At 32.1% G+C, this 23,914-nt stretch overlaps 3 protein-coding genes across 5 annotated transcripts in view; 2 read left to right on the forward strand and 1 right to left on the reverse strand.

Moving 5' to 3' along the window:
- Positions 1-23,914, reverse strand: part of mim (missing-in-metastasis) — a 122,551-nt gene that overhangs the window by 30,577 nt on the left and 68,060 nt on the right. The window lies entirely within an intron of this gene.
- LOC146535274 (phenoloxidase-activating enzyme-like) lies at positions 2,400-11,006 on the forward strand. The gene is made up of 8 exons (XM_085191930.1): positions 2,400-2,509; positions 6,722-6,867; positions 7,508-7,746; positions 8,388-8,530; positions 8,779-8,929; positions 9,104-9,312; positions 9,471-9,625; positions 9,829-11,006. Exons 1-8 carry the CDS (start codon positions 2,446-2,448, stop codon positions 10,081-10,083), a joined length of 1,362 nt encoding a protein of 453 aa, XP_085048056.1. The 5' UTR covers positions 2,400-2,445; the 3' UTR covers positions 10,084-11,006.
- LOC146535275 (phenoloxidase-activating enzyme-like) lies at positions 14,731-22,971 on the forward strand. The gene is made up of 8 exons (XM_085191931.1): positions 14,731-14,869; positions 16,933-17,102; positions 17,618-17,778; positions 18,582-18,733; positions 20,870-21,038; positions 21,470-21,675; positions 22,155-22,309; positions 22,645-22,971. The coding sequence occupies exons 1-8, from the start codon at positions 14,815-14,817 to the stop codon at positions 22,900-22,902; spliced, it is 1,326 nt and encodes a 441-aa protein (XP_085048057.1). The 5' UTR covers positions 14,731-14,814; the 3' UTR covers positions 22,903-22,971.

Consider the following 23,914-nt stretch of genomic DNA (forward strand, 5'->3'; position numbering starts at 1 on the left):
TAAGACGCACGCACAGCCGTAACCGCTGTGCACAGAAACGTGAAATTTGGACAGATGTTTACTTTCGTAATCTGGACATCCACTAAGAAGGGATTTTGAAAAATTTTAACCGTAAAGGGGTAAAATAGGGGTTCAAAGTTTGTATGGAAAAAAATTTTAATCGGCACCGATTTTTATAAAATTTGAAATTTAGACTCTGAAAAATATTTTATGGAACACATGTTTCATGGGTTATTAGAGTTCATCCCTAAAAACGCAAGCGAAGCTGCGCGCGTCCGCTAGTCCTTATATATATATGTATATATACCTACATAATAACTTACAGGAAAAAATTGTGATATTCTTAGAAAATTAATAGAAATAAAATACTGTATCATAACTTATGATTATCATTTATCTAATTGCTTATGACAAGCAAAGTATTTTTAATTACATCTCACGCATTTTTGTTTGCATGGACTTGAAAATCTAAAATAAAAAACTTGAATTTTCGCAGATGAATTTCCCGTAATTATTACGGGAACGATAAATACGCAATTTTCCATTTTACCCATATGCCAATTTTTAACATAAATAGAGCAGAGAATTAAGCTTTTCAATTTCGATTGGGATATGTCTAACTGAATGCCAAGGTTACGAAACAGAAGGAATGGTCTTATAACTAGGTTATCATTGCGCCCTGCAAAATGTGGAAAATACGGCAATTTAATAAATGCAAAATAAATACTTCTCATGTGTATCACGCTAGATAGATTAACACGATATTGCGCAATTTTGTTCTTTATGCATGTACATGCATGCATCTTTTACAGGCTTTACGCCAGCCTAGTGAGGGAGTCACTTAGTGAATTTGATAATACTTTTAAATGTAACTTGATGAACTACACCTACCTCGAGTTACCGCGTTTCTTAATAGAAATTGATTCCTTAAATTTTACCATTAAATTTCCCTACACCTTTTCCTTGGACCACTTGGGAGAATAATTTTTTTCAATTTCCTTGTTAAAGTGAAAAATAAAATTTAAAATAAAAGAAAGTTAAAGTAAAATTTCCATATAAAATCCTAAATTATAAATATCCGAATCAATGACAAAATAAATTTAAAAAAAATCTATTTAATAATTCCATCTTCATAATCGTTTTTTAATTAAATAATGTAAGGTTTTTTTGTATTTGTTAAAACGCGGTAAGATTTACAAAGATATGTCCACATATAGCAAGGACATAATTTATATGCTTCAATCACTTCAAGCCGTTAGTTGGAAACTATTTATTTTTAATGTTAATTATTTTATATAGAGTTTTCTACGCACATAAATCGGAATGTAATTATTAAGCTTTAGTTCCTGTTAAATTAAAATTTATTAAAATTGACAGTATGATGCTACCTACAGTGAATATAATTTTAATTATGCCTAGGTATAGCATATGATGATGCTAATCAATAAATGGGAAAATACCTTAACGAACATGAATACTCCGATGATCAATTTGAATGAAATGTTCAAGATGAACATAAAATTTACGATTTAAGCACGATAATAGTAGGTATCTTTAGAAAAAACATAGAAGGTACCATAGGTAATTAACGCCCGTATAAGTTTACGTATAAGTTTTATAGAAACAGGGTCCCTATGACGTACCTTCTATTCGTAACTGACATAGTATATTGGTGACACCACCATCGCACATCTTATCACGGTCCTATAGGTTTATTTTTTCTGTTTCTAAAGTTTAACGTATCTGACAGGACATTATTACCACATAGCACATTAAATGCCATACCTACCTTATTTCATTTAAACTTCAAAAGAAGGATTATAACATTATCAATTATTAACAGCTGTAAACAAATATAATTATACTTTTAAATTATACACAATATAAACGCAACGGAAATGTAATCTGGGGAACGAAGAAGAAAACCTAGAGATAAAAAAATATATGAAATTGATACTGACGGTAACAAGTTCTTACATATGATTTTAAAATTACACTTGGACATAATGACTACAAATTAATATTTTTATACATACAGCGGGGTATGAAGAGGAAACGCAGTGTTAAGACAGCCCCTTCGTCCACCCAATTTTTGCAAATCTAACGCCGCATTATGTCAAAATATTAATTTAAATAGTTATTATTAAATAGTTGTAACTATTTCAATATAACCAATATCAAATATTGTGACAAAAATGACCAAAAAACAGAACATTGACGTAGCCAATAAAATGAATACCAAAAATGTAGATTAATTAATAATATACCGCCAAGTGTCGTATACAAAAACATACATATATAGATGTATGAGTCATACAAAAATCTCTTCTAAGTACTATATGCATACATATGTATGTATATAAGTATATATTCTATAGAATATAAACCTCTCACACATATAACATTGCAAGGTCCGGTCTGGTGGTGAGCAGTCGTTTCGTTAGCATGAAACTCGTTCAGTGCGTTGTATTTATAGTTGTAACGTTATCGTGTCTCGTCTTTGGTCAAGGTAAGTCATTATATACAAGTTTATGTATGGTTCGTTCGTTAAATTATAAGTAATAAAAAAGCTCTTTAAGTCTAAGCGCGGCGTTCAGCTCCGCCAATCAACTTGCAATGTCTCTAAAATCGGACGGAGCTCTGCCTAAAGGAGAACCCTCTCTCTAGCAGGGTATATGTGGGATTCATTTTTATAATTTAGCTTGTTTTTACACACATATATAAGATGATATAACTGGTTTTGATATCACTATAACATAAAACACAAGCAAGCGTAAGCTTGAATCGTACAATAACTGTTCCGTATAACTTTTCACGGTCAGTTCGTTCAAGTTCAATATACTTTACTTTATAACAGTAAAAAAATATTTCTTACTCTCACTTACTATGGTCACAAGTCAATTAATATTCAATTAACCCTTATCTTCATTTTGTATAGTATACTATACATACAACTTTATAAAAATATATGATCGCTATAAAATATTTTTTAACTTAGTTTTATTAAACATATGACATTTCTAGACATTTATTTATACTTCAAAAATAAAAATAGTAGTTTATCTATGATAGTTTTAAAAAAATTGTCAAAAATAACAGTCAAGACGCGCTGCTCAGATTTCTCTAAGGTAAGTTTAATTTTATTTTTATTTTTGTACTCCTAAATATGTATGTTTATTATAAAATACACATGCCTAAATGTCTGTTCTTACACATTTTTATATATATGCTGATGTCGCTATATGAATTAGTATGTTTTTTTCGTGTTTTTTAATAACGTATATTATACTATACATTGCCGCAGTTGCAGTCGTTTACCTTTCGTCGGTGGTGTATAGTATAATATACATTGCTAACTTCACAGGATCAATATTTTTTGGAACTTTACTATAAAATGTAAATTTCAAGTATGTTTTTCTTATATACTAAACCAATTTTATTATAATGTAAAAGACAGTTGTACTGCCGCCTTGATATAGTGGTTCTAGAAAGCTTACACACAAAGTTATGGGTTCGATTCCCATAAAAAATACTATTATTATTATTACTGCATGACTACCTAACTATATAAAGGGACAAATAATATTACATTCATTATTTACCTATTTATAACACAATATGGTTTGGCTTATCTTTGGTGTTGGTTTTTTGCATGTGTCTTTTGCTTTGGTTTTAAACTCTATGGGTGATAGAGCTAGGCGCATTTTCTCCTTGGTGCCTGAAGAGAATGCAGACTCTGACACAAGTGACAGAGCTAGTAATAGTAATGAAGCTGGAATGATTGGATCAACAGAAAGTTCTTCAGAGCCATCGATAAATTCAAATCTCGAAAGGTTAAACCTCTTACAAATTTCTGATTATGAGATAGGAACGCATGCAGCTGATATTCATGCCGATACCACCGAAGTGTCTCTTACACCTCATTTCTTAATTCTTTCTTGTAAAGAATGAATGAAGAAGAAAATCGACGTCAATATAAACCAAATAAGCCTTGTAAATGGAGTTTCAAGAACTAAATCAGAGTCGGTGTGTGACATCATGTATGAGTTCTTGCTCTACATAAGAGATGACACTTTTACGGGCATTATCGCTGAAGAAGAAGAAGAGACTATGGGTGTTGGAAGTAAAAATAGTTTTAGCTTTATATACGACTATTAAGTCGAAACATTTCAGTGAAAAATTTACACGATTTCCCGCCAAGCAAAAATACAAAACCGGTATCTTAACGATCTTGCGATGATATTGGCTATGACAAATATTACCATTGGCCGCAAATAACCGGATATCAAATGTGCAAGTACATGTGTACTGCAAAGCTGGCCAGGCACGTACCATGTGCATAAAATGTAAGGTTTACCTTTGTTTTGTGAAGAATCGAAGGTGTTTTTGGAGTACCACCGCAAGCAATAGGATCTCTGAGTTATTATTTTGTAACAAAAAATTATTTGAGAATGATTTTTTTAATTAAACATTTTTACTTCCATTAATATAGTTGTTTTTATTTAAAATCATATTATTTACAATAATCTTTCAGTATATTTTAAAAGCTACCAGTAACATTTCCACCCTCCCTAAGCATCGCAATGTATAGTATAATATACATTCTTAAAAATGGTAGAATCACTGTACGTGTAGCAATGTATAGTATAGTATACATCGTGTTTTTCCGAAATTTTCATATTATGATTTTTTTATTTATTTTTTTTATGTTTTTTGTAGCCCAAAGAAGCTACCAGTATGCATATTTTTTGCTTTTCTTAAAAAAAAAAATTTTGTGAAGATAAGGGTTAAGCAGCTTCCCGTACAGCAGGGTAGGCAGAGAGAACGTAGTGTCAAGACATTCTGTTTTCCACTTTTCGCCTGCTTTTAAGACACGCGGCAGAATTCGACGCCGCGATTTGTCTTGTCAAAGTAAGGTAATGAAATTCTTTTCACCCCAGGTGAGATTCGAACCAACCAATCGTGGCGTCTCTCTGCGAGATTTAATATGTGATCAGCGACTTCGTCTGTTAAATTCGAATGTGTCTTGTACGGCAGTCAAGAGACCGACAAGTATATTTGCGAATATTTATGTACCTATATATTTTTTTTTCTTTAAAACAAGACAACATTTTCTTCAACTGTTTTAATCAATGATTTCTTCAACTGTTTTAATAAAAAATACTATAAAATAATTTAATTTAGATAATTTTAATATATAAAACTCGTTTCGAACGAAATACTTACTGTTATTAAAGGATTAACTTCGATTATCTACGTAATTTTTGCTTTGATACCAGATTGAAGAAATGAAAATATTAAATAATTTATTCCCCAGAGTGGGAATAGAGCCCGCAACCCTCGCAACGTAATTTTATTCTTTTCCTTTTTTTTAATATAAGAGCCGGACTGAAATAAATTCAATGGTTATAATATTTACATAACAACAATTGTGTATTAAGGATATTTATTATTATTATTTTTTATTATGCTCTCTTATAGCTATATAAGATAATTACGAAGCTAATTGAGCCTCTTGTCTAAAATAATTTCAATTCAAATTCAATTTCAAAATTCTTAGGGCGTGTTTTATTTTCCAATAAAGTATATGCTAAGCTGACTAATTGATAGAGTATTTTTATAAATGTGTATAGGAAATTCCGTAATTATTTATTTTATTTAGTTAAAAATTGTACATATAATACATAACATTCTGTGAAGTATAATATTTATTATTGTTTTAAAGGTAAATAATAAACACACAATATAATAAACAAACTGAATCATTTGAAGTTGAACTAAATTATCAAAGGGAGAGCGGGGCAAGGCGGATAATTTCCATTTTTTAAATATTTATCTTTATTTAAAACTCATACGTCACTCACTGAGAAAATCACTAATTGGTAGCTCATGCGAGTTGATATCAGAAATTTACATGTAACTAGGCCTCAGGTAGTATAGGGAATTTAATGTTTTATAAAGGAAATTACTTAATATTAAAAAAAAGTGTTGCAATGGTCACAAAGTACAGATAAATGAAATTGCGCGCAACAGGTATAATGTATTACTAATTCTGCTATATAGATACTTTTCTATAACACAAAAGTAGTTCTTTCTCAAAATCGTGGTAAATAGTTGATAGCTAGCATTATGACGAATGTAAGCAATTGATGACGAAATCACAGTCAATGGCTCAATGAATGAGCAATAATTATATTGAGAAGTCGGGGCAGGCCGCGTACCTACGTACAAAGTCATAAAATGTCATAAGATATTATACGTATATATCATATTTTATAAACTTACACTATATTACACCGAAGAGGTTCTCTTTTTAAGAATTTTCCAAAAGATGGTTAGGCATCTGTGTCTGGCGATTGTGTTTTACAATTTCATCTGTATTAGATGTGACATATCCCATATAATATTTTCGTGTCTAATAAGAATATATTTTAGAATTTCCGTCAAACTTGCGATGTTTTTAAAATAGACATAATAATGTTAAACGAAGGACGTAATATTCTTGTTTCTTTCCCTCCTGGTTCTTTTTCCCAGGTCTACTCACAAAAAAGTGTAACATATGTAAACATAAGAAAAACACTTCTTTCAAGAGTAAAATTTTCATAGTGAATGCATATTATGATTATTATTATACAACAATAGTACTCACACAATATTTTTCAAATAAAATTTTTCTATAAATTTAATAGTTTTCAAATATATTTTTTTTCCCCACTTCCAGAATCATGCATTACACCAACAGGTAAAGACGGTGTCTGTATATTGATAAAGGACTGTAAGGCTCTCAGAGATAAAATAAAGAAAACAGCAGAAGAAAGGGAGACAATAAGGCAATGGCAATGTGGTTTTGAAGGGGAGGTGTCTAAGGCAAGTTTAATTAATATATTTTAATAATTTCTTTAGTTCTGCGACATATCTATAAAATATATGTAATCGATCGCTGTCTATATTTGGAGTAAATATGAGAAAAACTTTCATTGGGGACATTGTTCAATGTAAAAGATTAAATGTTTGCCCTTTTTACCTGTGTATTTGTACACGCTAATCTTAGAAACGGCTTAACCGATTTGAATGCAGTTTTCACTAAAATATTTTATAAGCTTCTCTAGTGTTTTGTTTTATGTCAATCGGGTCATAAATTCATGTTCCACGTGTCTATTTTATAAAGTTTAGTCATTTAAGCACATAAGTAAATGAATCTATGTGATTAAGGAAAATCTGGTTTAAATTACCAATTTATTTGCATGCTGATAATAACAATTATTATTCATAATTAAAATTCAACCCTTACTACGATCAAACTTTGGGACAAATTAAAATATTCATTGGTTCTTTTCCTGGTCAGATGAACATTTTTTTTATTAAGACTATAAAATAACGAATAGAAACATATCTTAAATAAAAATTATTCTCTATCTCTGACATTAAAATTGTTCTGTCTACACTCTACTTTCTAATATTACGGCTCTTTCATATTGAAAAGCATTTAAACGTTTTTTTATTACAGGTATGCTGTCAATCTGTCACACCTCTCATTAGCATTCTTTCTACTACCACAAGTACCACCACAACTACCACTACCACTGCTACCACTACCAAAGAACCTCCAAAACCTACGGAGGACACACGTTGTGTTACCAGATTTGGAACAATTGGTAGTTGCATTCGAATTCAAGAATGCCCAAAGCTTCTCATGATGATGGCAAGCACCACTAAGAAAAACTTAGATTTTATACAGCGATCAAGGTAAATTATAGACAGAGTCATTACATATAGACTTCTTTTAAATGTTTCATCCCAACCGTAGAGTTGAGTTTGCTCTATGAGAGCCAGATAAAGTGATGGGTGGTGGAACTAAACGCCGCGCTTTGTCTAATCAAACTGTGAAAACGAAATATTTTAAATATGAACTTTCCCCCGAGAAATAATTGTGCACGTAATTTTATCAACCAGTTAATTGTTGGATTGGACGGGGAAACCCCGTTGAAAAATTATTACCAGTACACAATAGAAAGAAAAAAACGAAGTAGCAATTATAACAGGATTTTGCTAAGACTAACGAGTTATTTATGGCTTGATAATAAATGATAGTTTTTTTTTTTAAATATTATATTGCAAGTATGTACGTAACTACAGTGTAGCAAGTCACATTTTTGGTTCTCGTAGCAAATATTGTAAACGCTTATTAAATATTACAACGACAAAGAGCGTGCTATTGGGTTTCGCTATTAAGTGTTGAATGTCTATAACAAGAATGGAAAATATTATAATCCGAATGTCTTAGTGTTAAGATCTCTACGCCTATATTGCCGTAATTCAGGAAATGCGTACCGAAAAGTAACTATTTAATTCTAACTAAAATTTAAACGTTTACATATATTGCACAGGTGTCCTGGTCGGGGTTTAAGCGTGTGCTGCGATGAGATTGGTCCACGGACCAACATTCAGATTTGTCCTAATTCGGTAACGCCTCCTGCACCTGACACAAGCTGCTGTGGTGTAGAGAGTCCTTCAGGGAACAAAATTATAGGTGTGTATTGATATGCTTGAACAATCAAGATAATACTAAATATAATATAAAAAATTTGATTTCTTTCTCTAATTATATTAATGTATAGTATTTATATATTTTTTAGCATTATAACAACTCGTCAATTAAATCTGCTAAGTTTACTATGTTATACTAATATATTTCTTAATTTTACTTAATTTTACTACTTCTTAATTTACTATATTTTACCTTAATGCTTTAATATACCTTATTTTATTATTTGACAGGTGGAACACAAACATCTATAGACCAATATCCGTGGTTAGTTCTCATAGAATACAATAGGCCCTACAGTTGCGGAGGTACCCTTATAAGCAGTCTGTACGTTCTGACTGCCGCACACTGTCTAGTCACATCAGATCAAAAACCAAGAGGAGCGTAAGTATTGCATATAAATATATTAGCGATTTTAACAGTAAGTAGTCCACGCGCGTATGCGTTCGCGTGCGCAAAATTTCGTACTTTCTAATTTAGAATTGTAAATTTCTTTATAAACTATACAATTCAATTATTCAATATTTAAGTGTATTTGCACTAATTTACTTCACACAGGAAATCAGTTATTCTTGGTGAATACAATACAACTAACAGCGGCCAGGACTGCGTAGAAGTCGAAGGCGGAGGAGAGGATTGCACAGATGGCACCACAACAATATTAATAGAAAAAATTATACCGCACGAAAAGTATAATTCAGAAAATCATATTTTTCAAGCTAATGACATAGGATTGATTAAGCTGAAAGAAATGGCACCGTACACTGGTTAATATTTTAGTATACAAATTTTCGTAATGAAGATTATTAGCAACTAAATCGAAATTAGTTGAACTTAACTAAATTATGACCTTTAAAATACATTTGTTTTCATTCGTTATTTTTTTTAGTAATAATAATAAATTAATCTTGATTTAAACTTTCAGACTTCATTCGACCATTATGCTTACCAACATCTGATATAACACAGAATCATCCAAGCAATTGGCGGTTATACATCGCGGGATGGGGGGCTATCAATGACTATGGCACCTCAAGCAATGTTAAACTACATGCAGACATACCTTACGTAGAACAGCCAGTGAGTTTAACAACCAAAAAATATATTACTAACTTCTTCAAGTATTACTTGCTATATATACACTACAACTAATAGATATTGCTAATTACAATGGCCAGATAAAACAGTGTAACGAGTCATTTAGTTCTTCTTTAATTTTATATTATATAATTTCTTCATTTAATAGTTTCACAATTAACAATATGTCATATTATATTACACAGAAATGCCGAGATCGTTACAAAACTAACGGCAATTCCTCAATATGGGACAAGCAAATGTGTGCTGGAGGTGAGGTCGGCAAGGACACCTGTAGAGGCGACTCTGGAGGACCTTTAATCAATGAATATGAACAGTTCCACGAAATAATTGGGATAATAAGCTATGGACCTACACAGTGCGGAGCTAAAGGCTGGCCTAGTATTTACACAAAAGTTTATGACTACCTAGAATGGATCAGAGTTAATATTGAAACTTAATTACCATCCTATCATTAACCGTCGTGACGCAGCGGCATGGCGTCTGACTTTAAACGCGATTGTGTGTTCAATTCCCACTCAGGGAATTATTTTCATTTCTTCGCTCTAGTAGGATGACAAAGTGGGGCGTTGAGTGCCGCCACGTAATAGGCACACTTAACGGAGTGCCTTAACGCTAGATTTCCTCTGCCTATCCTGCAATATATGTCGTAAAGCTGAGACTAACAAGCAACTCTGAAATGCCATCCAAAAGTTTGAATAAAATTGAAGCTTCAAGCTATCAGCTCTAAAGCTGAATAATAGTAAAACTTTGCTACAGGCTAAAATATTGTTCTAAAAGTAAGTTTTACTTTCTTAAAAACAGTTAATAAATATATGAATCCAGTGATAACAAGTTCTCTGAAAAGTAAAAGCTTTGCCGGTATTATTAAGCTTTTATAATTTTTGAAATCAGACAGACTGTATTACTTGTATAGAAATAATAATAAACCTACTAGTCCCTCGACATAATATTATAAACGGAATCAATCACTACTTACTTATTTTCATATCATATTAAAAATACCTAGGTCGATTCGCCCAAGCTCCTCTAAATTTTGATATGTCAAAATTCTTAATTGATTTAGTATTTCTTATTTGTAAATCTACGAGCAAAACTTTTGATTGATAAGTATTAGATAATTTTATTTATTAAGTTAGATAAGTTATAAATATATAAGTAACTACTAAATTGTAGTACTTAAATGTTTTTATCTAAAATATATAAAAAAAGAGCGTCTGTAAACGTCACAGGTTGTTATTTCGATTCCCATTCCAGAAAGTACAATATTCAATATTTTGCTTAGGTGTCGAGCCAAAAGGCGGCGTTGAGTTCTACCTCTCAACCCGTATTGCCTTTAGAATTCGGCGGAAAGTAGAAGCGGAGTGTCGTTCCCATTAGGAACGTAGTGAACCTATGTGCACTATACAGCGAGAAGCTAAAAAAAGGTTATAAATGTATATTTAATTATTAAGCTGCAGTACTTAAATGTATAGATGAGATACATAAATATCATTTTATGATATAATAAAATTGACATCATGGCCTTGAACGTTCACTTTTTCGATATTTGTACAATTTAAATTCAGATTTACCTGCTATTAATTTAAATTAGATATATGTAAAATGCGCATTACCTATATAAATATAAAATAAGTTTTGTTATGGATCCAAATTCGATGTTCTGTTTTTTTTTTTTATGTTATGTTATGTTAGAAAAAATAATAGAAATCTTAAAATGAATTAATACAGTCGTAAATTAGTAATAGTTCATATATAATATATAAAATTACTATCTATACTAATATAATAAAGGGGAAGAGTTTGTTTGTTTGTTTGTTTGTTTGTTTGTTTGTTTGTTTGTTTGTTTGAACGCTAAGATCTCTGGATCTACTGGTCTGATTTACATTGTTTTTGTTTTGTATAAAAGCTGCATTCTTCAGAAGTACTATAGGCGATATAATATTACATTACACATATAAACTAATATATTTTAAAGTACTTTCTAATTTGACATGCAATTTATTCTGCCATGTTAATAACAACCGTCGCGTCGCTACGCAACCGTTACCGCGACATTTTGATATTCATCCTTATGAAGTTTGATAAATAATTAATGAGATGTCACTGATTCCAAATGACCTAGCCTACGGGCGGCATAGTATGAGTATGACCGACGCGAAAATATTCTTATAGTTCAAGCAGGCGTAGCCGCGTCCGGGTCCACTAGTTATATATAAAATTATAAACTATAAGACAGTCACCGAGTGAATCAATTTTGAAGTTAATACTTACATATACCTCAATATACCTCAAGGTAAGCGACCTTACTGAATTATACATACACATAAAACATATAAATAAAATATCGTCGCTTTCATAGCGTGGAAGGTCCGTGGCCAGTGCAGAATTTTTAGTAATAAAAATTAAACCAAAAAAATTGAAAAAAAAAAAACAATTAAACAAAAAGTTTACTTGAAAGCTAAGCTATAGTCAAAGCTCCTGCGAAAATATATGTAAAAACGTACGTTAGGGCTTAACTCTGTGTACCACCGAAGCGTCGATATTTGATGACACAATATTATAATAGCATTTGACCAGTATTTTTATAATTGTAAATATTATTTTTAATAATAAATTGCTCATCTTTTTACATTGTTTTTATTCAACACAAACCTATATTTAAGTGACACTATGAAGTGTGTATTACGTACAATTAACATACATTAATCGAATAATCGAATAATAACTCAAAATTATTATGTAAGACCCTCCCTAGAAGCTAATCCATACCTATATTATAAACTCGAAAGTAACTCTGTCTGTCTGTCTGTCTGTCTGCCTTTTACGCAATCAGAGCCAAACCGCTAATAAGGTTGTGATAAAATACTCATATAGAGATACTTGAGGGTCTCGGGATGAACATAGGATACTTTTTTTCTCATATTTGTAATATTTTCGATATATACCAATATATTAAAATATTTATTAATCTGACATGCAATTTATTCCGCCATGTTAATAACAACAGTCGTTGCTAAGCAACGATTTGCTAAGTTTGTTGTTAGAAAACGTCACCCAAAATGAGCTTGCTTAACGCATCTCTCTATTGAAAACTGAAAATAATTTCATAAATATATTTAATAAATAATCGTATAGTTCAAGCGGGCGTAGCCGCGTTCGGGTCCACTAGTTTATATATAAAAATAAATAAAAGTTAAATCACTGTGGTGCAGTTGCGACGTTACTAATACAATGGCGGCATATAAAGATTCAAATACCACTTTTAGATAAATAAAAACAGTATCAGACCTGTCGTGGTGTAGGAGCACAAGTGTGTGACTGGTCGCTAGTACCTAATAAAAAAATATTTTGATTTCGCTGTGATAAGAAAAAAGCGGCACTCAAACAGCTTACAGAAACGTAACACTATGTTTCCCGTACCTACCATGACATATGTGAAGAGTTGTATATTATAATAAGTGATCAAATGCTAGTTAGACCAGGACCAGTATGGGCAGGGGTCCCAGAGTCAGCTACATAATATACCGATTACCTAAATCTAGCCAAAACACGACTATTACTTCTCGCCAGCAAAAGACAACTCGTAGTGTTTGTATAAATTACAAAAATATAGAATATTTTCGTTTGAAAACGACTTATCTATAGTTTTAACATTATATTTTATAATTCCATGAATATGGATCTAAAACTGAAAAGTGTTCACAGAACACATCTCCTTACCAAGTTTAAAGTGTGTAGTCCTAATAGTTTCGGAGTAAAGAGGCTGTGACAGGTATACAGACATGACTAATGTATAAAGGTTCCACTTTTGTTATTCTACGGAACCCTAAAATAAAACTGTTATAACTGTCAAAAGAGACAACCTGTATAAACGGTACATTTAATTGTTTTTTAATAGTACAACCAATTTAGATGCTTTAGTCCCAAATTTATAGAATAAACTCTAATGAGCTAATGTTTGACAGTTTTGAGGCCCTTGTTGTGCCGCGGCAAATGTGGGTTCGATTCAAACTCGGGGAACTAATTACCTAGCTCTAGTAACAAGACAAAGCGCGGCGTTAAGTTCCTCCAATCAAAACATAATGCCTAGGAAATTGGGCGGAAAGTGGAGAACGGAGTGTCTTAACTCCTAACCCTTTGCCTGGTGCCTGTTATAAGCGTCGTTTTATCGTAATAAACAGACAATAATAAAATTATATTCTGACGTAATTCATCATTTCTTTTTGTAACATGATAACAACTAAATATTTACAAACGGGCAATATGTATATTAATTACATTATTCTTATAAAATGTATATTTTTTGAAACTAGGAGGCTTTTTCAAAAGATGGGGTGGGGCTATCTAACCCGGTTTTACGCTATATTTATTACTAGCGACCAACAAACTTACATTCTCTCAAACTCACATATTTATAATATTAGTAGGATACCTTAGGCCTTCAAGCGATAACGAACCTGCAATATCTGGCCAAATATACAAGACCGCTACAGAACCCGAAGTTTTTATTACTTATTATTAGAAAAAAAAACAGTAAACAGACGCTCGTAAAACTCATCCGACAAGTTTTTTAAGGATCAACACACAGATGATGTCGGAATTAAAAATATTATGAGAGTAGATTATACATATTGCAAAGTAGTTTGTCTTTGATAATTACTATGATGGTTCTTAGTTTGATTAATACATTCGTGATATGTAAATTAAAATACTTGAGAACTTACAGTACTATAGTATGTACCTATACATAATTTGCTAATAATAACTTATTTGCATTTCCTCGCTGTGATAAAAAGACAAAACGCGGCGATGAGTTACGCCTCAACACGTAATGTCTCGAAAATTCTTGAAACTAAGTTCCTACCTACCACTTAACCCTGCTATATGCGGAATAAAGTGTGACGCATTTTTTTTAATTTGAGCACTTAACAATTATTTAAAACTAAAATAAAAAAACCCACTAATCATAAATAAATAAATATAAAAAATATAACAAATTAAAACAGTAGAGTACAGATAAAGTAAGCACAATTTTATTTATCAAAGTGAGGATTCCCAGAGGCTAAATAAAATATCGCCAGCACTTAGCAGTACACAGCGACTCTTCGCGGCGCGCGGTCGTATTATTGTAATAAGAAATATAAAAAAATAATGTTTATACAAAAACAATGATTTATCCGCTGTTTGTGTTCATTTCTACATATGTGTGCTTCGTTAGTGGACGTAAGTTGCAATTTTAGTGAATGTTTTTAATAAGTTTTTTTCATTTATAGTGTTTTAAAGTAGTACAATATTAAAGTTACTATTAAACAATTACTTACTTGTCTATTTATAGTGATTGTAGTAGTATATAAAGGTTATTATTAAATAACGGTTGGTGTGAAATAATGTTAGTTCTTTGATATTATCACACAGTTTATTACTAATAGTTTAGGAAAAGATAAGTTAAATACATATAAACAAAATCAATGTAAGAGACGCGTGCTAAGATATTGTGACGCTTAAATTTAAATATGTTTAAGGAAAACGAAATTTAATATTTGCACGTTATATACCAATATGTGTTTGGCACATAGTGATAAAATTGCAAAGAAGGCAGTGAGGATTTAGTAGTAGATTACAATTACTATGAAATCCCTTAATTCTCAACAAAATTTAAAGATTACCTATTAAAACCTTACTATTAAACTTATTATAATTATACTTTAGGAACTATTTCTAAATGATAACAGTAAAAACACCAATACCTACAAGGAACTGTCTGTCGGTGAACTCAAAAAATAACCTTGTAATATCACGATTTACTAATTCATCGTGCTCAAGAGACCCGCTGATGCATCTATTAAAACACGTTCCATATGAATCAGTACTAATCATAACAAGAGGAGTCCTAGGTTAGTTTCCGAAACCTACAAACAATTTAACTTGAATATTCTTGTATAAAATTATTCTGATAATTGTGGGAAAGCTAATATAGTAATAATTTAAAAAAATCTTATTTGGAGCTTTGAAATTTAAAGAGCACTTTGCATATACAAAATTTGCATATGAAAAAAACGTTTCGTTTAGGTAATATGGTGGTAGACATCACAAAGTATCAACTTAATTCTTACAACTGGAAGGGACTACCTTTTTAATTATAAGATGTGAAAAGAAATAACCATTGGATTATATCCATATCCATTTAACTTATGATTAAAATAAGAATCCCTAAAACCTGTTTGGATTGACTGGACCAATGCCCTTCATAAGATTTTTTTTTTATATTAAATAATTAAATTTTATATAAAATCAAGAACATCGAGTACCAAAAAGAACTGTAGTAAATGTTATAATATAAAAAACACATCAAAGTCAATTAAAGTTTTTTTTATCATTACTGTGAACGAAGCAAGCATTTGGAAACAATAAAAAAATATACAAAAAGCAAGATTTATATAGGCTTAATTTGAACATAATGTAAATCGTTGAAATGTTCTAATTTCGTACAAAGCTATGCTCAAGAGAGTTCTTATCAATTATTTTATTTTGTTATAGTGGGAAATACATTTTCAAATGTTTTTAGTAAAAACCTATGACGTCATAATTGTTGAGATCGTTAAGAGGTAACAATTAATATAATAAGTATTTAATCTGATGGTGCAATTATATTGGGTAACGATATGACTTTTAATTTTAGAAACTACAAAAGGAGAACATTTTTCTTAATTAGTTGATAGGTTTTTATATCATACCATATTCATACAGGGAATTTCGAGGAATCCTCTCTTACGCCCAATGTTAATAACCAATCCTAATCCAAAAATTGCTACCATAGATTGAAATAGACAGAGATGGAGGTAGGCATGCAGGTTAGTGATTGGATAGACATGTCGGACAGTACGAGATAGACGTTAACTGGAGATAGGAGATACATTATTAATATTGGGCGTTAGTGGTTCCCTTCACTCCCCTTCAACATCGCTTGTAACGGAATATTTTATATATTTGTAGATTTATCTAGAAGTTATCATAATAAAATCATAAAATGCATTTTGTTAAATACAGTGCAGTTTGTGTAAAAATTGTATATTCTGAATTAAAACATTCCCCCGAGTGAGGCTTTAGCCCACAATCAATGTCACAGTCTCAATCTCAAGTCTCAAAATTTCACTACAAAAGATGGTCAAACATTCTAGTCTAGATATCTGCTTGATAGAACATTAAAACATTCGAAATATAAAAAAGTATCCCTCTTAAATATAGCCAAATATTTAAAATATACAACAAAGTTATTTAAATTTCAGAATCATATCTAAACTCATCATGCAGCACCCAGATGGGAACTACTGGTCTTTGTATTTCCTTGCTGGACTGCCCACGGTTGTTGGCTCTTGTACAGAACCCTTCTAGGACGCCAGACGACGTTACATTACTGAGGAAGTCGCTTTGCGGTTATTCAAACGGTCTTCCAGAGGTACAGAAATGATAACTTATTTAATGTAAAAAGTAGTAATTAAATTCAATGTGAGAATAACATTTCCCACTCAAACTTACTCAATAGAGTAAATATGTAAAATGAAGACAAACACGCAAGAAATGAAATGTAAACAAAATGAAGAACAACTATTATTAGACATATTTTTTAAGATAATGTAATAAACTAGTTCTAAGCAATGTTCTTAATTTTTTTTCTGCTTTTTTTGTAAAAATCAAAAAAGTAAATAATTGGAACAATTCTTTATATTTTTTGTTACAGAATAAACAAGAAATACTCCTATCTAAATCCAATTTAACAAACAGTATAACTATAGTCCCTTAATTTCAGTCTAATCTAATTATTGTCACTATAAAGATTATATGTATACTTATCTATGTATATTTATTTTTCCCGACTGCTAAGGAAGGTTTATTAAACTATTCCTAATCTTTAATTATTTTACTAATCCTTGGGGTACGAAAGATATTTTAATAGATTTTAAAACTTTACAGGTATGTTGTGAAATAAATAAACCGAGAGATGAGGATTTGCGATGCTTCACCCCAGACGAGAACGAGGGTAGTTGCATAGACATACACTCATGTCCATCACTTTTAATGCTCTTGACATCACCTGTGCCTGAGGAAAACAAGAGCTACGTACAACTTTCCAGGTATTATGCAATCATAACCGTATTATTTGTATGGATAGTTACCATCTTTGAGTTAGTACACTTCAGTATCAGCTTGAACCATTTTATCGCATGCAACGTAGAACAGATAATATCATTAGTGACAATTATTTATTTATGAAAGGATTGAGAATTTGGTTTTGCGTAGAGACGTCTCCTCGCTGTGCGTTCTCTATAACATTTATCATGGGGACCTGCCACCGAATTTTCTAATGTCCTTGCCATCTGCGTAATTGGCTCTCCAATACTAACCGTACTAACAGTAGTAACCGCATCGGTTACGTAGGAAGTTCCTTTCACGCACACAACAATAGAATAGCCAACTGCGCCAATCCAAAAGTACATCTATCTATACAATCGTAGTCGTAGCTCCTCTGGTTTTATACGAGGTCGTGGCTGGCGGTGACCACATACCATCAGGTGACGAGTCTTTTCTCGTCTTTTCCTTAAAGAAAGCTTCACGATTTATCCAACACAGAAGTGGAGATAATTTTAGCCCAAATTCCTGATATTTCCACTGACACACTACCAACACGTCTACTTTCCTGTACTGTCGTGGCCGACCTGAAGTAAGGTTTCTGAACTCGGGAAGTAAATAATAAATATAAAAAAGTAAGAAAAATCCTAAAATTGTACTCAATCAACTACAGCTAACTTTAGGGCGGCCACGACACGTCGACCGTATTGTACAAGTCATTGTATGTAAGATAAATGAATAAATGACTGAATGCAATGGGCGAATGTATGAAGATTGAGTTATAAACATATAATACAATGTCCAACAGATGCGAGGGCACAGGCAGCTTGAGTGTGTGCTGCGGACCGCCGAGGAGGGAGAACGTGATCCCCTCCAGAAAGTGCGCACCGTCTGCAGCACCGCCCGATCCTCGCTCGGAATGCTGTGGACTGGACAGCTCCAGTGGAAATAAAATATTTGGTAATTTTCAAACTAATTTGTTTCAAATGAAGCTCATAAACCGGATTAATCACTTATAGTTAGTTTTATACATTTTTGGAAACTAGAAGTTTCGAAAACTTTGTGTGTGACCACGGACTGCTGTTTAAGTTTCATTCAAAATGTGTAAAATCGCGAAAATCAAGGATTGTATTAAAAAAACATATATTATGTTGTAATCTATATATATAAAATCGAAAGGTCACTCACTCATCACGAAATCTCAGAAACTATACGTGCTAGGAATCTTAAATTTTGCATAGGAGTTATTTATAGGACGTAGGTGCTCGCTAAGACGGGAATTTGCAATATTCGACTTCTAAGGGGTTGTTTTTGGGGTCGAAAGTTTGTATGAAACTTCGTTACTACAAATGATAGGAGTCTCAAATTTTGCATAGACGTCACTAGGACGTAGCCATGGAGACAGAAATTAATAATAACATACTTCACGCGGGTGAAACCGCGAGAGGGCCGCTAGTTTAACATAAAATTGTCTTTATAATTTTCATATTTCTGCAGTTCATCGTAGGACAGCGTCTGACTGTTGAAGCTTTTTTGGTTCAATCTCAACTTAAACGGAAAAATATATGTTCTAGAAATAGTGACAAATAAAACAAAGTTGCGAAGTGGAAAGTGAAGAACAGAGTGTCTTTACATTGGGTACTTCTAGGGCATAAAATAGCACCAGACACCCGTATGAGACGGACGGACACTACTACATACACCGAAGCTGGGACCTAAATATATATATACAAAGTTGTATAATACCCGCTTCATAGAGTTATTGCACTAAACGATTTAATGGGAAGTAATTAAGTGACAACCACAATGATAAATGCCAGTAATATTATAAGACATAAATCATTTAAACATATTTAAGTAATTGGTGTGCGTTTACGATAATACAATTTCAACGCGATTTCTTAATGTAATATTACAGGTATATTTTACTATACATATCTTTCTAAATTGATGTTATGCACAAAGAGAAGTTCAACGTTCTTTACTTTCCGAATGAGGATCAAGCTAGCCTCGACTATCTAGTTTAAAGTTAGGCATTTCCAATAACTTCACACGCTAATTTACTTAATCTACAGTCATCTAAATATGTATAAGTTATATGGAAAGGCAAAGAATTACATTAATCGCATATATTTAGTATTATACATTTCATTATTTAGTATCATAAATGTACACGATTAATCCGGTTTACAAGTTTTATTTATAATGTATAAACATAGCAAATATCTACGATCTTATTGAGAAAAAAAGTATAAGTTTATCCTTTAGTTGCTGTTATCGAGGTCATAATGTCTGTATTATTAGAGTCCTGTTTCATTTGTCAAAAAATGTTAAAATCTATAAAGCACCTCATATTCCTATATCGATACCTAAAAAGTTGGCAAAACCTGATTGAAAGCATTCAATGAAATCATAAAGAATTAAAACAAGAGTCCACATTATTACAATTTACGTTTACAATATTAAATAAAATTACATAAAGTAAATCAAGTTTTCGACGCAATCGTTTTTTTTTTTCAACATGAGGTTAAGGCTATTAGCTTTAACAGCGACACCGGTTGGGCAGGGAAGAGTGTACTCTGTCCCAGAAGAAATGCAAGCACTATGTGTTAGCCTGTGAGGACGCAATGGTTAAAACGATGATATCTATACATATATTATATACTAGTGGACCCGAACGCGGCTACGCCCGCCTGAACTATACGAATATTTATTGAATATATTTATGAAATTATTTTCAGTTTTCAATAGAGAGATGCGTTAAGCAAACTCATTTTGGGTGACGTTTTCTATACAAACTATGCAAATCGTTGCTTAGCAACGCGACGGTTGTTATTAACATGGCGGAATAAATTGCATGTCAAATTAATAAGTATTTTAATATATATATCGAAAGTATATATCGAAAATATTACAAATATGAGAAAAAAAGTATCATATGTATACGTATATGTTCATCCCGAGACCCTCAAGTATCTCTATATGAGTATTTTATCACAATTAAATTAGCGGTTTGACCCTGATTATGTTAAAGACAGACAGACAGAGTTACTTTCGAATTTATAATATAGGTATGGATTAAATAATTTATTTCAGGGGGTAATATGACGGCGATCGATCAGTATCCGTGGTTGGCCATGTTGGAATACATAGGGACGAAAGACAGTAAGCTGAAATTACTTTGCGGCGGTGTTCTGATAAGCGGCAGATACGTACTCACCGCTGGACATTGTGTGAAAGGACCAGTTCTTAGAGTTGGGACACCGTGAGTATTCTTCTATAATAATATGTAACTTAGTAAAATAGAGGACTAGTGAAGATTGTGAGTTCAACTTCCTATCCTAATCCTAATCCTATATTATAAGAAGTCTTCAGAATGGGAGAAAAATGTAGAACTCAATGTATTAGCACTAGGTTCTCTCTGCCTATTAGCATATCGCTAAATTAAAAATGCATGAAATAATTAAATTAAATAATCTTTTTTTTTCTTAATGTAAGAGTACACCTCTTCAATAAGCTACTCCTCTAGCTAGCTTTTACACCCCCTAGGACAATGTCAACGAACTCGAAAATAATACTTCAAAATCAAGTGTTTTTTACCAATCCTATAAACCTACAAAAAAAAATATATCAAAATATCAATTACTAATAAATAATAAACAAAGCCTTATTTATTATCTTTAACCAAAATTTCAGAACTAACGTACGTCTAGGTGAATACGATGTAAGTACACAGGGTCAGGACTGCGTTCCAGTGGAAGGAGGCGGCATGGACTGCACTGAGGGCACAACTATTATACCTATAGAGAAAATCATTGCTCATCCTAATTACGACCCTGTGTCGACGCTCAGAAGAAATGATATTGCAATATTGAGGCTAGAAAGTAATGCGCCGTATACTGGTAAGATATTATGGTAATAATAGTAGTAGTTTTGAGGCCAGTCGTGGTGCAGGGGCACAAAGTGTGAATGTACACGCGATAGGGTGTGGGTTCGATAGCTACTCGAGGATATGAAATAATTATTTAAATATATTTCCATTTCTTCGGTCCTAAGGCAAAGCGCGACGTAGAGATCCACCACTCAAGAATTCGTCGGAAAGTGGAGAACGGAGTGTCTTAACAGTATGTTCCCCCTGCCTACCGCAGGATAGGGCGGGATACAGCGTGACGCTCAATTATTTTATTTTAATAATATGTATTTAATGTAACCATATCAATCTGAGCAACACAGCATTGTCACGTAAGTTAGGTGGAATTTGAAAGACGAAGTGTGCGAAACGAACAAACTTAACACTAAGTTTTTTTTGTCTACCAGCCGTAGATATAGATATAGATACTTTTAAATAACAAACATATATATTTTATTATTCTTGTTTTAGACTTCATACGACCCATTTGTCTACCAACATCCGACATCGCGAGTGCAGCCAACTTGCCAATAACGCTTTTCGCAGCCGGATGGGGAGCAGTTAGTGATGTGCAAAGCTTTAGTAACATTAAGCTTCAAGTGGATCTGCCATATAGAAGTCTAGAGGTGAAATACTTGGTTTACTTGGTGCTCATCATCTGTCCCGCTTGAAGTATACAAAAAATAACAGAAATTCTATTTAATTTAAATATTTAGATATATCATAATTAATAATAAACACTTCTCTTGAAATTTACTACTTGAATCCACTTCGCTAAGCATTTTCTTCATTTCTACGTCAGAATTTATATTAGTACTGCCAGCCACAATAATACTAACTATACCTATTAATCTAATACTTTAGAATATTCTATTAACTTAGCTGCCTACTCTTCTGTGTTAAAACATGTTCAAATACAATAACTTTTTTATATTGATACAAATATTTTTTGTATTTTCAGGAATGTCAACCAGCGTATAACATTTCGAGGCGACAAGTTCCGCTATGGCAGGGACAATTGTGCGCCGGGGGTATCGCTGGCAAGGACTCGTGCAAAGGCGACTCGGGGGGTCCCCTGATGTCGGACAACGGCAGGATCTTTCAAGTCGTCGGCATTGTGAGCTTCGGACCAACGCCGTGCGGTATTGAAAACGTCCCCGGCGTGTATACCAAAGTGTTCCAATATTTACCGTGGATAAGAAGTCAAATAAAACCTTAGACAAAATATTAATATTAGTATAATTGTTACATATAAGACTTTTTATAAAGATTTTTTACATATCAAAAACCTTTGATTTGTGTATACCAATATCATTTTCAGCTGCTGCCATTGAATAATCTTGCTTAATTATCTGTGTGACGCAGTGGAACTGTAAAGATTATGCATTAATTTCTGACTTACTTTAATTATTTTCGACTTTAGTCATCTCCATACATTAAAAACTAAAAAGATTTAACCTATTCAATAAAACAGAAATTTGTGGCAATTTTGTCAAACAAGTTCTGTAAATTGACATAACTTTTTTGTTTATGAACAAATGGTAATAAAACAAACGCGATACCGCTATGTAAAAAACAATAGAGAAAACTGCATATTTAAAATAATTATATTTTAAATATAAATTATCTATTAAAGTAATCTATGATAATATAATCTTTATTTTTAATAGTAATTTGTTAATACTTAAATTTAAGTAGTGAACTATTTAAATTTATATAGGCAGACATAAAGTAAGGATGTTACAGAACTTTCATTCCGATCGAAATAACATCTCATACTCCGACTTCGGTTCCGACAATGTTTAATAAGAGGTAAAAATGGAAGATGCGGGATAGTTGTCGCGGTGTATAGACAAGTTAAAATCCGTGAACTAATTAATTTATTTTTGAGGGTCTGCTCAAATTAAAAATATGGGGTGTTTTCAAAATTATTAATTCATTTGGTTTTTAATAAATTTAGGTACCTTTTTGTGTTTTTAAACTACTTATTTCTTGGGAGAAAAAATACTCTCAAAAACGATAACACATTCATCTTATGAGTACATGCATATATTGTGACTCCGACTTCAACTCTGGCTCCGACCCTGGATCCAACTCCGATTCCAACTCCGAATTGAAAATCTTCGATTTCGGCTTCGATTCCATGGAACCACTTCCATAAGATAATATAAATATAAATAAGGTTTAATAAAAATCGTTATAATGACATTTCGAAAAACATCACATTTAAA

The sequence above is a fragment of the Heliconius melpomene genome, chromosome 10 (genome assembly GCF_056956725.1).
Source record: "Heliconius melpomene rosina isolate 202511_hmr_F chromosome 10, ASM5695672v1, whole genome shotgun sequence".
NCBI lineage: Eukaryota > Metazoa > Arthropoda > Insecta > Lepidoptera > Nymphalidae > Heliconius > Heliconius melpomene.